The sequence below is a fragment of the Zosterops lateralis genome (assembly GCF_965231275.1).
Source record: "Zosterops lateralis genome assembly, chromosome: 1".
Taxonomy (NCBI): Eukaryota; Metazoa; Chordata; class Aves; order Passeriformes; family Zosteropidae; genus Zosterops; species Zosterops lateralis.
The window spans coordinates 110,266,167-110,280,004 of NC_139762.1; the positions used below are offsets into that span (position 1 = coordinate 110,266,167).

At 38.8% G+C, this 13,838-nt stretch overlaps 1 protein-coding gene across 9 annotated transcripts in view; it reads left to right on the top strand.

The window, feature by feature from the left end:
- DTNA (dystrobrevin alpha) overlaps positions 1–13,838 on the top strand; it is a 220,282-nt gene that overhangs the window by 178,527 nt on the left and 27,917 nt on the right. For 8 of the 9 annotated variants that reach the window (XM_083866256.1, XM_083866254.1, XM_083866255.1 and 5 more), the window contains one exon: positions 11,780–11,867. In XM_083866256.1, coding sequence (XP_083722382.1) covers positions 11,780–11,867 — 88 coding nt within the window. Of the gene's footprint in view, positions 1–4,332; positions 4,411–5,068; positions 5,162–11,779; positions 11,868–13,838 lie in introns of all 9 variants that reach the window. The other variant, XM_083866261.1, reaches the window with a different exon arrangement.

Sequence of the window (13,838 nt, forward strand, 5' to 3'; positions counted from 1 at the left end):
AAGTGAAGTTTTTATGTAATTCTAATGTTTATTCAAAGCAGAATTGGCAGAGAATGTCATTCATAGCATTCCCATAGTATTTATTTCAGCTACTTTTGTTCACGTAAGAACATAGCCATTCCAACCAGTTTCTCCCTATAGCAGCAGATGCTAAATTCAGCACACCAGCTCAGTCTGCTGCTGGAAATGGGTAGCATCTCCTAAGTTCAGCACACTATCATCTTTATTTCTGGATACATGGGTGAAAACTGGAAATTAACTGGGAAGATGGAGAATCTTGTTAGAGGAAAAATCTTTGATAACTGGTAAATGCAGTGACACGTTGCAAGGAACAGCTGAGAGGAGATGGAACATTATATACATTTTACACTTTAATTGCATCTGAAGCACAGATTTTGGGTGGGTACACAATTGCTCCAAAGCTCAAAGGAAGTTGGGTTCAGGCTTTCCCAAAGATGCTTTTTAATTTCTTCAAACTGCTTTAGAATTAAAGTCCACTTAAAATTTCTGTGCTTGTTTGCTTAGTTGGAGCCAGGAAGTCCATAAGAGAGTTTTAATGAGGAGGTTGGCTTAGCAATTACAAGCACCTTTTTTCTAAACATATACAGTGTGGAAATTGGTATCAACAATATGCTCTGTACTGCTCAAGAACAGCTTTAAAGTACTTGTGCTAGAAAAGAAGAAACAAAAAAGTCTGTGATCTTCTCCCAAATACCAAATCATGGTCATTTGCTGTGTTGACAGCTAACATGTATAAAACCACAAGGCTTGTAATTCTTTTGCTGTAGCTAATATTCACGGGTTTTCTCTTATTTGTTTTTGCAATTTCTGGTGGCCTAGAGGGCAGCAGAACAAGGGAATATTACTGCAGAGTAGGTAATGCCCTTGCAAACCCAATGATTTGAATATGTTACATCAAAACAAGCAAACTTAGCATTATAGAAACTTTGTCCAGTCAAGAGAAATAACTCTATACACTGAATTAATGTTTTTTTCCTTATTTGAATAATTTTGTTCCCCAGCTGCAGTCTGTCATGCTGACTTAAAGTATATAGCTGCCATAGTAATGGGTACAATCTCCTGCTCTTTCTTTATAAATGTTTTCATCAAGCTATTGAATTATTGAACCTAGGTAAGATAAGATGAAATGGAATGTTTTTTCTTGCATTTTTCTTAGCCCTCCCTTCACAGCTAATGCATTTAGTTCTTCTAAAGGAGTAATAAACTGGAATAAATGGTGTGATGCAACACTTTCTGGTGAACTTGAAATGACTTGGCAATTGTGTGATAGAAAGAATGCGCTGTGATATCAGATACCCATAGCCACGGAGAAATTGAGTCTTATTTGTTGCTGAGTCAGAATGGCTGGTGCCTTTTTTTAACTTCACATAAAAGTTAAAGGAATTGGATATTCTGCCTGGGCATAACAAGAGATTAGGCCAGATTTCTAGTCAGCAGCTAAGTTGGAGCGAAACAGACTGGTTGCTGCTGTTCTCCATGTTTCTAAGGAGTGTGGTAGACTTCAGCTGCATGTTGTCTTTGCATGTTGTTTTCAGAACAAGATGAGAAGCTTTATTTCATCAGCAATATTCCAACTGGCTAAAGGGAAGGTTTATATGTTTGATTGTTTAGTAGCCAGGTAAACACTAATGAGGGCATAACATTTACACCAATATTGTTAGTTCTGTATCTTTATAGACATCTGCTCATAGCTGGAAGATTTGTCTCTAAATTTAGATGGAGAAGCATTATTTGGCATCTTACAAGATGTTCCATTTTAGCAGGAATATATCTTTAAAATATCTGTTCTAGTTGGAAAGTCACTGTGGCCAGAACGATCTTTGAAGTATTAGTTGTATTTTGGGGAATATGTGGAGGATGTAGAAAGATCCAGAAGAACTAGAAGGACAAATGTCAGCTCTTCCAAATGAAGGAGGGTTGAAGGTGGAATCAGGGACAAAAGGTGAAAGGGATTATAAAGGAGGTAGCCTAACCAAAGATCTTGAAATTATAAAAGAGTTAGTAAGCATCTAGAGGATAATAAACAAGAAATAACCACCATAGATTTGTCAAGAACAAATTACATCAACCAAACTAATTTATTTCATTGACAGGATGACTGATCCAGTGGATAAAAAAAGAAGCAGCAGATACAATACAGGTTGACCTCAAAAGGACTCTGAACATAGTCCCAGATGACACAGAAGTACCCAAAGGAAATACAGACATAGGGAAATTAGTAAAAGAGCAACATTGAAAATTAATAATGACATTTTCGGAGGTTTGTTCTCGCTTTAGGAGAAGGGCATCTGCTGGGACTCTTGAAAGCTACCCTAAATCAGACACTATGTGCTATTACTCAAAGTGACTTAATGGAAGCAATAGAGTGAATATATCCAATTAGCAGGTGGTACAAAGGTTGATATACTTATGGAAAGGAGTGCTTGGAGAGCAGTTTCTAAATTAAAAAAAAAAAAGGCAGCTCAGTAGCAATGGTAGTAATTGATGTCCAAATGATTTGAAATCAACTACAGGAAATTCAGTAATTATAAGTGAAAAGTGCTGTAGCAAGGAAGCAAATAGTCAAATAAAAGATGGAGCATAATTGGATGGTTAGAAATATTTTAATAGAAAACCTAGCAGTTGCAGTGAACCACAAACTAATTGAAGTCAGCAACACCATTGTTGGATTGCATTTGACCCTGGAACATCATCTGGAAAGCCATTAAAACATTCCCCAGAGGAGGAGACATCTGCCTAGAGGTTTGCATGCACTTTAGAGCAACAGCACAGGGGTAGATAGGCTAACCAGCATATCTAGAGTCCAGAGAAGACACCCAAACATCAGAAAAACAAGAGAAAACGTAACTTACATGAGAAAAGGTTGGAAGATTAAAGTTTGCTTAATCAACTTAAAAGGAAGGGGACATGGATAGACATGGTATCAGTTGCTCAGTGAATAATCCTTGCTTGCCTGTGTCTCCACACTAACTGTGTGGCCTCTGGAGCATGGGAGAAGAGAACTTGTGGTTGGTGGAGGGCACACTGTCAGAAAGCAAGGCACAAAATCTGCCTTGGAGCCTTCGGTCTCCCACTGTGGCAACACATTTATCTGTACTTTTAGAGCTGAAAGACGCTTTTTGGGCTGAAATGGCACACCCTGTACCCCTTGAGTGCATTTTCCTTCTGTAAGTGGGAGGAAAAAGTGTGGAAAACACATCCTTCTAGATAGCATGGAGCATGTTTATCTGCATGGATCTCACCCCAGTGGAAGTGCAGTATACATAAGTAGCATGCTGATGGGCAGAGAAATGTGAAACATGCAGGGGTTTTTTTTCTTGCTGTACAGTACAGCATTTCATTCAGCTATCCTACAAATTTATTACAAATCAATAGGCTTGAGTTCTTAGGACAACCTTTCCAGAACCCCACTGCCAAACTTGTCCCCCCAAAACGAGAGGAATTACACACATCTCACCTTATTCCTTCTTCAAATTCCTTCTTTGTCCCAATATTGAAAGTTTTGAAGATTTACTATGCACCGCATTTGTGCAACATCACCTATACAGACACACGCCCATACACAGGTGAGATGCATGGGTGCACAGGTGCCAAATCAAAAAAAAAAGTGAATAATTTTTATTAAAAAGAAAGCAAAATATAGATTTGTTTTACTTTTTTGTATCTTAAACCAAAAAATGCTGCAGTACGAGAAAAAAAAGAAGAACATTTTCAATGTTTCCCATTTTTAGCCAGTGGTAGCTTGTTAACGCGGATATTTAAGTGTTGGGAAAGATGCGGTTACTGCAATCCATTAAATACTGTAATGAGGAAAAAAGTGTGTTTGGTGAACTATATATTATTTTAAATCAACAGAAGAACAGTACTTCTGAAAATTAAACTGCTGTATCCCATCACTGCATCCAAATAAATGCCTTTCCATAGATTATTGAAACTAACTTACAGGTAATTTGGAGAAAAGCAATTTAGCTCTTATGGTAAAGCTTTCCCAGCTTGAAAGCAGCATTTGAGATCATGTTTATCTCAGACTCCATCTGGAAAATACACAAGTCTTCATCTCTCCATTTGTGAGAGAAGCACATTTTGTTTGTCATTTCCGTAGTGGAGGCTTTAATAGTTTGGTTTTGGAGAACAGGAGGGAAAACTCATAATTCCTGTTTTTGCATTTCCTGAAGTTTTCTAGAACTCCTTTAAAGTTATTATTTTTATTCAGTCCAGGGCACTTAAATGAGCTTCTCCAGACTCTGTTCTAAAATGAATTTCAGACATCACTGCTTACCCTCTTCTTAGTTTTCCTGTCTTATTAACTAGCTCTCCTTCCAAGAATACTGAAGTAGAGCAGAGCAAACTGCTGGCTAGGGCTGCTCCAGCTTTCTTGAAAGGCAAAGGGTAAGTTAAAGAGAGAGTATGTTCTTAACTTGCACTAACACAGCTAAAACAAAACCTTTTCCTCTATTCCTCCCATTTTTAATGTATTCTATATATACCTTTCCTGAGAAAATTGGCATAAGCAATTAACCCAGTGAGCTAAATAAGACATGTTTAAGTACGTTTATGTACACCTGGATGCATAAGGTCTTGACAGACACTTCCAAGCAAATGCAGCTTGTGAATTCAGTGTGTCAGTCATGTATGTTACATATCTATATTCATGTTTGTGTGCAATATATAGTATAGTAAAACAAATAATGCTGACCTCACAATTTGCTGTATTTTGTAATAAATGCTGCTGTACAGCTCCAGAGCTTCAGTCCCTGGCATGATGTGGCATCTCATTGATTTCTGAGACTGGCTCTGTCACCAAGTGGACGCTACCATCCTAAATCACTAAATACTAAACATGTAAATTACAATAATAACAAAATAATTTCTGCACTTGGTGTGTTGTTTCATTCTGGGTTTTTTGTCTGTTTGTTTGTTTGTTTGGGTTTTTTTCTAAGAGCGCTGAAGTACTCATTCCTGGATTGCCATTTCACCATCTTACTTGCTCCTGCTCTCTCTGTTTATCTCTGTGTCTGTCTGGACCATACCCTGTCCCCCGTTCCAGGTTACAGTACAGCCTCGATGTTGCAGACAGGCTGGCTGATGAACATGTGCTCATCGGGGTGTATGTCAACATGCTACAGAGCAACCCCGCACGGTTAGTGCAGGTTTGGCACCTTTGGGGGGCCCAGCAAAGGGACTTTGCTCAGCCAGATGCTCTCACTTTTTCCTCCTGGCCACCAGCTGGAGCAGCTCTTCATGAGCACTAACCTGAAGTGAATGTGTATGGATATGGGGTATATCCTCCCAAAGTTGGTGGATTGTGGCACCGGCTGCTATTCTCTCTACCGAGACTTGCAAGGTATTGCCAAGTATAGCAAATAATTGCTTAGTTAGGAATGGCTATGCAAATTGTTTGGGATACTGAGCTCTAGGCAGTGCAGAACTTGGTGGTTATAGAAAAATCTATCTTCACACAACGATTAAACAAGCCTATGTTTTCAAAGTAATAATTTTTGAGATCATAGATAATTTGTAGCTTCACCTTCCTTGAAAGTTAGAAACTGTGATAGTACATAAATAATTAAATCATGATAATAATTTTCTTACTAACCTAGTGAGAGAAATTCATTTTGATTTTTACATATGTCAGGCATTGCTTTTAAATCTGCCTGACTGCTGCATTATTTGAATCTTGTATACAAATTTTCCCTTCACTCGTTTAGACTCAGGAGTTTTAAATGGGTGCCTTGAATATAATTCATCATTTCTGCTGGAGTGATTATAGAGCTTTGTCTCCTAAACCCATCAGCTGTCCTGCCACTTGAGATGCTGGCATTGCAGCCCACCACACCAGGGAAGGGAAATGCTCCCTCTTCTGTCCAAGTGCAACAGAATTCCATAGATTTTGCAGCCCTGTACCAGCAAAGTGGTGAGCAGTATATGGCCCTAGAAAATGTGGTGCTGAACAGGAAACTGTACAGTGTTTCTACCAAAACTATGCTCAGGAGGTTTATTTTGCTCATAGCAAACCTTTCCATTTCCTGTGCTGCCACTGCAGAATATTCCCTGGATTAGAAGGAAGTCTCTATTTACTCCAGTATGTAGGAGGCACAAGCAGCTTCATTTAGGAGAGTGAATGCAATGCTTCTCTGCACTCTTAAAAAATTCACTTATGCATGTAGCTCCTGGGAGTAATTTGTTATGTCCAGTGGATTAAAAAGTCTGATTCCATTGTCCTGGGTCTGCTTCTCTACTCTGTAACCCATTGGAATGTGCCAGTGGTGGAGGGTTGAAAAGGGAAACTAGGTTGTAGTGAGGAAAATGAAAGCCATTTATCCTAAACAAAAACATTTTCAAGGGGAATTTCATTCCTGAAGAAGCACTTCCAGAAATCAGGCTTATTGAGGAATATTGACACTGTGGCTGTTAAAGCAGGCTCTTGGGAGGAGTATGTGCGTGACCAGTCACTGCCCAACTGTGAACTGAGGATACGAGTATGCTGCCACTTAGTCGGGTGTGACAGGGAGAAGGAAATGTGGCCCTGCCTGCCATGGGTGACTTACTTAATATGGTTGCTCAGGAGGGAAGAATGGACATGGTTTAGGGTAATTTTTGGTGTTAAGCTGGTTTGCCAGGCATAGCATTTTGGGTGCCATGTCTAGGATTTATTTAGCTTCAGTGAGGGCTGCCAGTTCCTCCCGAGACCTCTTTGTGGGTGCCTCACCTTATGTGTACTGTTTTCATCCTCCAAATTTTATTCTTTATATTCCAACCTGTTCCCTCAAAGCTTTGAGCCAACCTCACCGAGTCATAGCACCTTTGTTTCCAAATATGCATATACAAATCATATGCCATGATAGCCAACATTTGTTTGATTTTGAGAAATGAATGGGGGAGTGACTGATAACAACCTTAATTGTTTAAACAACTGATGCAAACCATAGTGCATAGCATCTGATTACTGACATGAAATCACTGCAGTCACAGCATCCTGAATGAGAAACAATCTCAGTTATTTGTATAATTAGTTTTTGACAGAAACATAACCTAGAGGGACAGCAGTCTTAGTCAAGCGTCAGACCATACTGCATTGCCATTTTCTGCTTTGCTGGACTGAAACTGCTTGCAGAGAAATAGAATGGTTGCATTTTGGTAAAAACAAGAACAAAGCCTTGCCATCAAAGCTCCTGTGTGAAGCCAGTTTCCAGAGGGGTAGGTGAGACCTCTGCAGGAAGCTCAGCTGCTGCATCTCAAAGTCTGGCGTGGCATCTTCAGGCAAAGCTGAACTTCTCCTGCCCATGCCCCAAAGTGGCTGGATGACGTTTGCTCAAAACCCACACACTTGTGTAAGGATGGTGCTGAGTTCAATTATTTCATCCTGCATCTTAAGGAGATTTGGTAACCTGAGTAGAGCATGCAGTTAACCAAGATGAGGTAGCTTCTGATTTAAGAGAGGCTGCAGCTGGCCAGCTCTGCTGCTGAATCTGCCTGCATAATACTACCTTTACCTACCCAGACATTAGATAATTCAAGTGCTTCTGGCAGCCAAAGCTGAAAAGAGGAATGATTGTAGCTGGACCTTTATCCACGTGAAAAAACCTGCAGAGATACTTCATCAGCATAATATATAAAATTATCTGAAGAGCTGTATAGTAACGTTTCAAAACAAAACAAGATTTGGGGTTTTTTAGATATTGAGTCAGGCTAATTTATAGCTAACCATCAGTCTAATATAACCCAGTATACCTCTGTTTCTGTTTCAAGTGCAGCTAGTATTTACATTTTTGGCTTTGTGGGGAATTTTTAATTCATTTAATTAATTTTCACTGCTTATCTTTATTTTTCATCTGCAGTATTTGATACTGCAAGTAAAAGCACAAGTTCTCCTTTCCTTCTACCACAGGCTAATAAGCTACTTGAGGGTTTTTTAGAAGCCAGTACTCCAGAGCAAATTAATAAACAAGAGGAAGAATTAATTCATTATTAATAGTAACTGTATGGGTAGAAAAAATAGCCCTTAAACAGATGTTTTGAATAGTTCAATTGCAAAGTGTTTTTTAGTATTTAAAACTAGTATTTGATACTTACTTTAGTTTATCTTTAGTGTCTGATTCTAAAAAAGAACTTTTAATGCAAATAGTTTCCATTTTTATAAGTTAGAGACTTTGCCTAGCTTTTAATATTAATTCCATATATTTCAGTCTTTTTCTCTTCAGGTACAGTAAAAAAAAAAGATGAAATAAATTAAGAGAGTATTTTGGTTCCATAGAGAGCTGTTTTCTGGGGGATTTTGTGCTATATTTTGTAGTACTATGTGAATCCTATTTCTATATAAAAGTGCTGTGCTATTTTAGGGCATTTTAAAAAATGTTTATTAAGGGGGTGTGCACAACTCTAGGTGGGAAGGCTGGTTTAATCTTCCTTTGAAAGAGGAAAAACATTCAGAGACCAGTTGCTAGAGATGAAATGTGTGGATATTTAGCTCCCTTGAGCAGAGTTAGTTTTTGTGATTATTCCCGCATTAGCTGAGTGTTATAACATTTTGGTGGAAAAATCTTGGTGATTCTAAAGTGAATGGCAGATTAACAATATCAGATGATTTGTCTTGGTTTAGTGTCTTAAAACCAATCCAATTCTGAAAGTGTGTGTTGCTGCTTTTTTCCTTTTTTCTTTTTTTTTTTGTCCTAAGGCTTGGAAACCAACCCTTTAATTTGTCCATATTTTCTATAGCAAATTATTTATTAAGCACGGGTTTGTAGTATAAGAGCATGTCACGAAGACCATACTGATAACTCTTTTGCAAAAATTTCACAACAGACTTTTCTAACCAGTGGTGACATAGCTGTAAAACCAGCAGGGAATATCCGCATCAGCTATTGCCAGGTGTCTACTGCAGACCAGGCTGGTCTGACACATGTGAAGCCTGAGAAACAGCAGAGATCCTCCAGAGTCACTCTTTTGCTCATAGGTTATCATGTTTTTCATTCTTTGCCTGCAGTTTTGAGATCCCTTTTTTTAATGGAGCTACCTTATACTGCAGAAGTCCTATTGTACAGGTGGTAATATTGGATATTCAGTCTACATCTGAATAGTGATAGGCATCAGACCAATTATTGCTAATAATTATAAGGTCTTTAAAGAATTGGAGAAGCAGTGTTTTTTAGAAAAGAAAGAACAACATATTTGTATGCAAAATGTCCAGTTTCTCTGAAAAGGATGCCTGAATCATTCCCCTGGGGTCCCAAATTCTGCACACACATTCGTAATATTTTAAACCTTTTGTGTACAATTGTCTTATTGTATCACTATATGGTTTTCTGTGAAGTTGGTGAAGTAAAACAGAAGGAAATTATGGTAAATCTGAGAACTCTGAGATATAAAATTCTTGGCAGTCGAGGCTAATGCTGCTGTGCATACTTCTGTGCTTAATGGTTGCATAGAATAGGTATATTCCAGAAGTAAATTTATCTCAGACATTGAAATTTAATTTTCAAAGCTTCAGGGCTAGTGATTTGCGGCATTCACAGACCACATCTGACGCATTGCCACATCTACTTTATGACATCTACCCACGCATAAATATATATCAAAGATATTAAGTACAAGTAAGACTCAAAAAGCTGCAGTGGCTTGGTTCATTCAGTAAAGCAGTTGGCTTAGATGTTGACTCGCATCTCAGAACTCTGGTGCAGATTGCATTATGCCAACACGTGGAACCATAATCCATTTTTCCAAGATGGATATGGTTGCACATTGCCATAAAAAGGAGAATTGATCCTGAATGCTTGCTGTTTTCACAACCATCTGTTAGGATGCAATGTTTTAGTCATTATGGTAAAATTAAAAATTAATTAAACTGTCATAAAAGTAACCCTTATTATCCACTTTACGTAATTTTATGTGTCTGCAAGAATTGCTTACTCCTTTCTCTGGATGACATATTAGTACAGTAAGCATGAGTATGTAAGAAGCAGAACTGTATAAATTTAGAAAAATACCTTTAGCTTTGGTCTTTCCCAAAGGTATACCAGTTATCCCACCAAAATCTCAGTAAGCATAAAAGGAAGCTGAGTATGTAACAAAGTAAGCATAACCAAAACCAGAAAGTCAGTGTTCATCTACCACCAGAACTCTTACGTGCAGCCTGCAGCACAAGTTTTATTTACACAGAACATCAATGTGTCTTACTTTTCAGAGCTTTACTGTTTTTCTAAACTTAATGTCTGTGGTCTCCCAGGTTATTACAAGAATGAGAAAAAGATGATGTTTGTCTCTTTTCTCTTGCATCAGTAAGCTGTAGCAAATCCACATGACACCCAGCTTTAGTTTCATGATCAGTGAATATCAGCCACTGCTCATCTTTCCTACGTGACTTTTAAATCCCAGTGGATTTAATCAAGCCAAACAACATGTGCACTGTAGTTCCCTGAAGGACACGGGGATATGAACTCACTGAGAAGTTTTAGAGAAATATTCCTTTTAAATATATCAGTTCTTCAAAAGCAGAGCTTTTGGCACAAGTGCCATTTTTCTCCGGAAGACTTTTCAAGCTCAAGGTACAATTCCAGGGGGAAAAAAATCAGAATAAAATCTCATGCCCAGACTCTTTTGAAGCTCATTTGCCAGAAAACAGTTGGATGCCCAGAAGAGCCCATGGGCAAGGAGATTTGTTCCCATTTCCCTTCAGCCAAAATCCATTATACAGTTGCCAAAGGATAAGAAAAGAAGCCAGACTTGCCTCTATCTGAGATAGTCCACAGGCAGCCTTTTATTCCACGTGGCAATTCTGCATTCCTCTCACCTCTTCATACCAACTTCATTTTTTCTCTCAGATATATATATTAAAAGTAATGCAATATAGGATTCTAAAGCCCAAGATTATCCAGGGTCAACTAAGTCCTCTTCAGATCTCTCATTTTGTTAGTTTATTAGTTCTCATGGTTGTGTGCAAAGTTCTAAATGTTTAGAAATAGTGACAGTTCTCATTATATTACCCTTTTCCTGCTCATCTGACTAAATAATAGCTTCCATTTAAAATAAGGGCAGCTGGAAAACCATTAACCTGAGAGAAATATTTGCATTTTATATTCTTGGGGGAGAAAAATTAATAAAGTGCAATATTTTAAAGAAATTCAGCATATTTGCTGTTTAGTTTCTACACTTGTTAAACACAGTCATGTGACACTGGGAAGTCTTGCTCCCAAATAGCAAGAAACCAAGACTAAAAGAGAAAGGCGTATTATAAATTCCTAGATCAGTGGTTCCAAACAGTGATCCATGAGATGTTGGTAAGTACCCTGCAAAGCTGTCCTGAACACCATTTTCTGGTGCAAATATGACAAAGCTTCTAAAGCTTCTCTCGACAAACACCGAGGCTCCTGCTCATCCACTGTCCAAAAAGTAATCAGTCTTCCATGTGATACGACAAAGCTGAGTTGAAAAATAGATGCTGACTGATGGTCCTAACCACCTCCCGACCCTTTCTGGGCAGAGTAGTCTGCAAGTTGCATCCTGTACAACCTTCACTGTGAGTTGCATACTTGCTGCTGTTTTTCCCCTAAGGGAAGGTGCTGCCCTGGCCCTTAGAACTAATCTTTCAAGGGAAATTGCCCTCCCCCTTCTCCCCTTTGCTCAATTGGCATCAGCTGTTCCTCATTTGGTGACGGTTTGCTCCTTGTTCTGACATGTGGGGGCATGAGGTGGTGGCTGGCTGAGGCAATGGGAGTTTTTGTGGTGTATAAACCTGTCTTTCCATTTCCCCTCCCCTGAGCAGCGTCCTTGACAGTGCAAGTCGCCTGGATGAAGAACACAAGCTGATCGCCAGGTATGCAGCAAGGCTGGCAGCAGAAACTTCTTCATCAGTAAGTGTTTTAATTAAAGGAAGGTACTTTCCTTCTGTCGTGTTCAGGGGCTTGGCAAGATCAGGGAAATTACATCTGACAGTCTAATGATTAATGGATTATTTTTCCCTATTCTTTTCATCAGAGGCTGTTATGCTTTAATAATAACACTTTTATGCAGTCCATTTAATCCAAAGAAGCCACATGCTAATGCATATAATCTATATACTAATGCAGTGGTATTTAAATAATTGCATCAAAGGGAGTCTGACATCTTGAACTCAGGAAAGACTATAAAATATTGTCTGGACTAGCTTTGGTTAAAGGTTAATGATTTACTGCATTGGAAAAATGGGGTGGTGAATCCATTTTATTTTCTAGCTCAAATATCACAGCCACTAGGGCCCTAAGTACTAAGGCTATTAAAGAGTGTTCTTCAGCAGGATGACTGTAATGACCCCCTGCATTAGCCCTGGTTCCCATTTTCATTTCAGAGCAACAATTATTCTGCTCTCTATATCCAAAGATAGAAGGTGATGACAGGCTAAAACCTCACTAACTGCATTCAGGAACAAGAGAGAATGAAGCAGGAACCTAATCAAAGTGTATAAAATCTTAAATGGTACATAAAAGGTCAGCCTAGCTACTTTTTTTCAATCTCTGGCCATTTGATAGAACAAGGGACCATGAATGACGGTTAAGTGAAAAGGAGCTTGTCTGGAGTGCCCAGAAACATTTTCACACTGAGATTTACACTGTGGGGTCAATTGAAAGGGTGAAATTGGGCACCACACATTGTGTGAAGACACTGAGTCACGTTCACGCCAGGTGAAGACAAATCTGCTGCCCCTTGCACATACTGTCATGGAGATTTCACGGCTGCCTGGGAACAGAGGGGTGCTCCTGTTCTGCCAGCCCAGTCCAAATCAATCCTTTCCAGACATGTGACACAGTGTTTCAAATTTAAGGCAACCTGTGGATGATGGTGTTATTTCTGAAATGCAATAATTCTTTATGGGAACATGATTTCCTAATTAGTAATGTCTCTGGTTAAAAATTGGTCAACATCAGTTCCATATAACATGTGTCCTTGGTGTGGGGGAAAACAGTATAAACAGAGCTGACTTGAAGGAAAATACTGAATTTCTCATTGCCATCCATATGTGCTCTTTGAACAAAAGAGGCAGAAGGAAAAGAGATTTCTCTGTAGCAAGAAATCTTTCCAAGCAAAAGAGTGGGATCCAGTAGGAACAGTAGAAATTTTTAAAGCTTTGCTGATGGTCATTCTGGATTTTAAGGAAAAAAATATATTAATAACAGTGGGCATTCAGGGTAAAGATCCTGATTCCTCCTGTATGAGTGATAACATCCACCAGGGTGTATCAGTTCTTTTTGCACTGTTCTGCTTCCCTGTGGTTGATGCGTTGAGGGGAAAATGTATCCATAGCAGAAAAAAATAGAATGTAGTTACAGGGGAAACACACTGTCCTTTTGCCACAGACAGCCCTAACCTTTGTTAGGTTTGTTAGGCTATTGAGATGTATCTTCATCCCTTTTGAGGTGCACCTTCTGGCAGAGGATATGCCTGGCATCACATAAAATAGCGCTCCAGAGTTACACTTCACAGGGCTTCTTGTGGTGAGGAATCCTCATATCACAGCAGTAACTCAGCAGAGTATTTTTAAATATCTGATTCTTTCAGGTTGGAATTAGAAATAAATGGGTGAACTGTGGTTTCACAGCTTTCATAGCTTTGAAACTTATGAATGTCCTATTCTGTGTTGTCATTGTTAAAATACTGAAACACAGGAGTGTGAACAAGGAAAACCATAATTGATTATTGCTGAATGAACATGCAAAAAGAGCATAGTCCAATGAAGCTGTAGTGAGCACTGCCTAGTTTGGTGAGAGATAAATTCTCATCTCATTTTATTGGTGGAAAAAAAGATTTTGCTGTACCCGAAGGACTGGGGAAAGAGGTTTCCTGAAGTA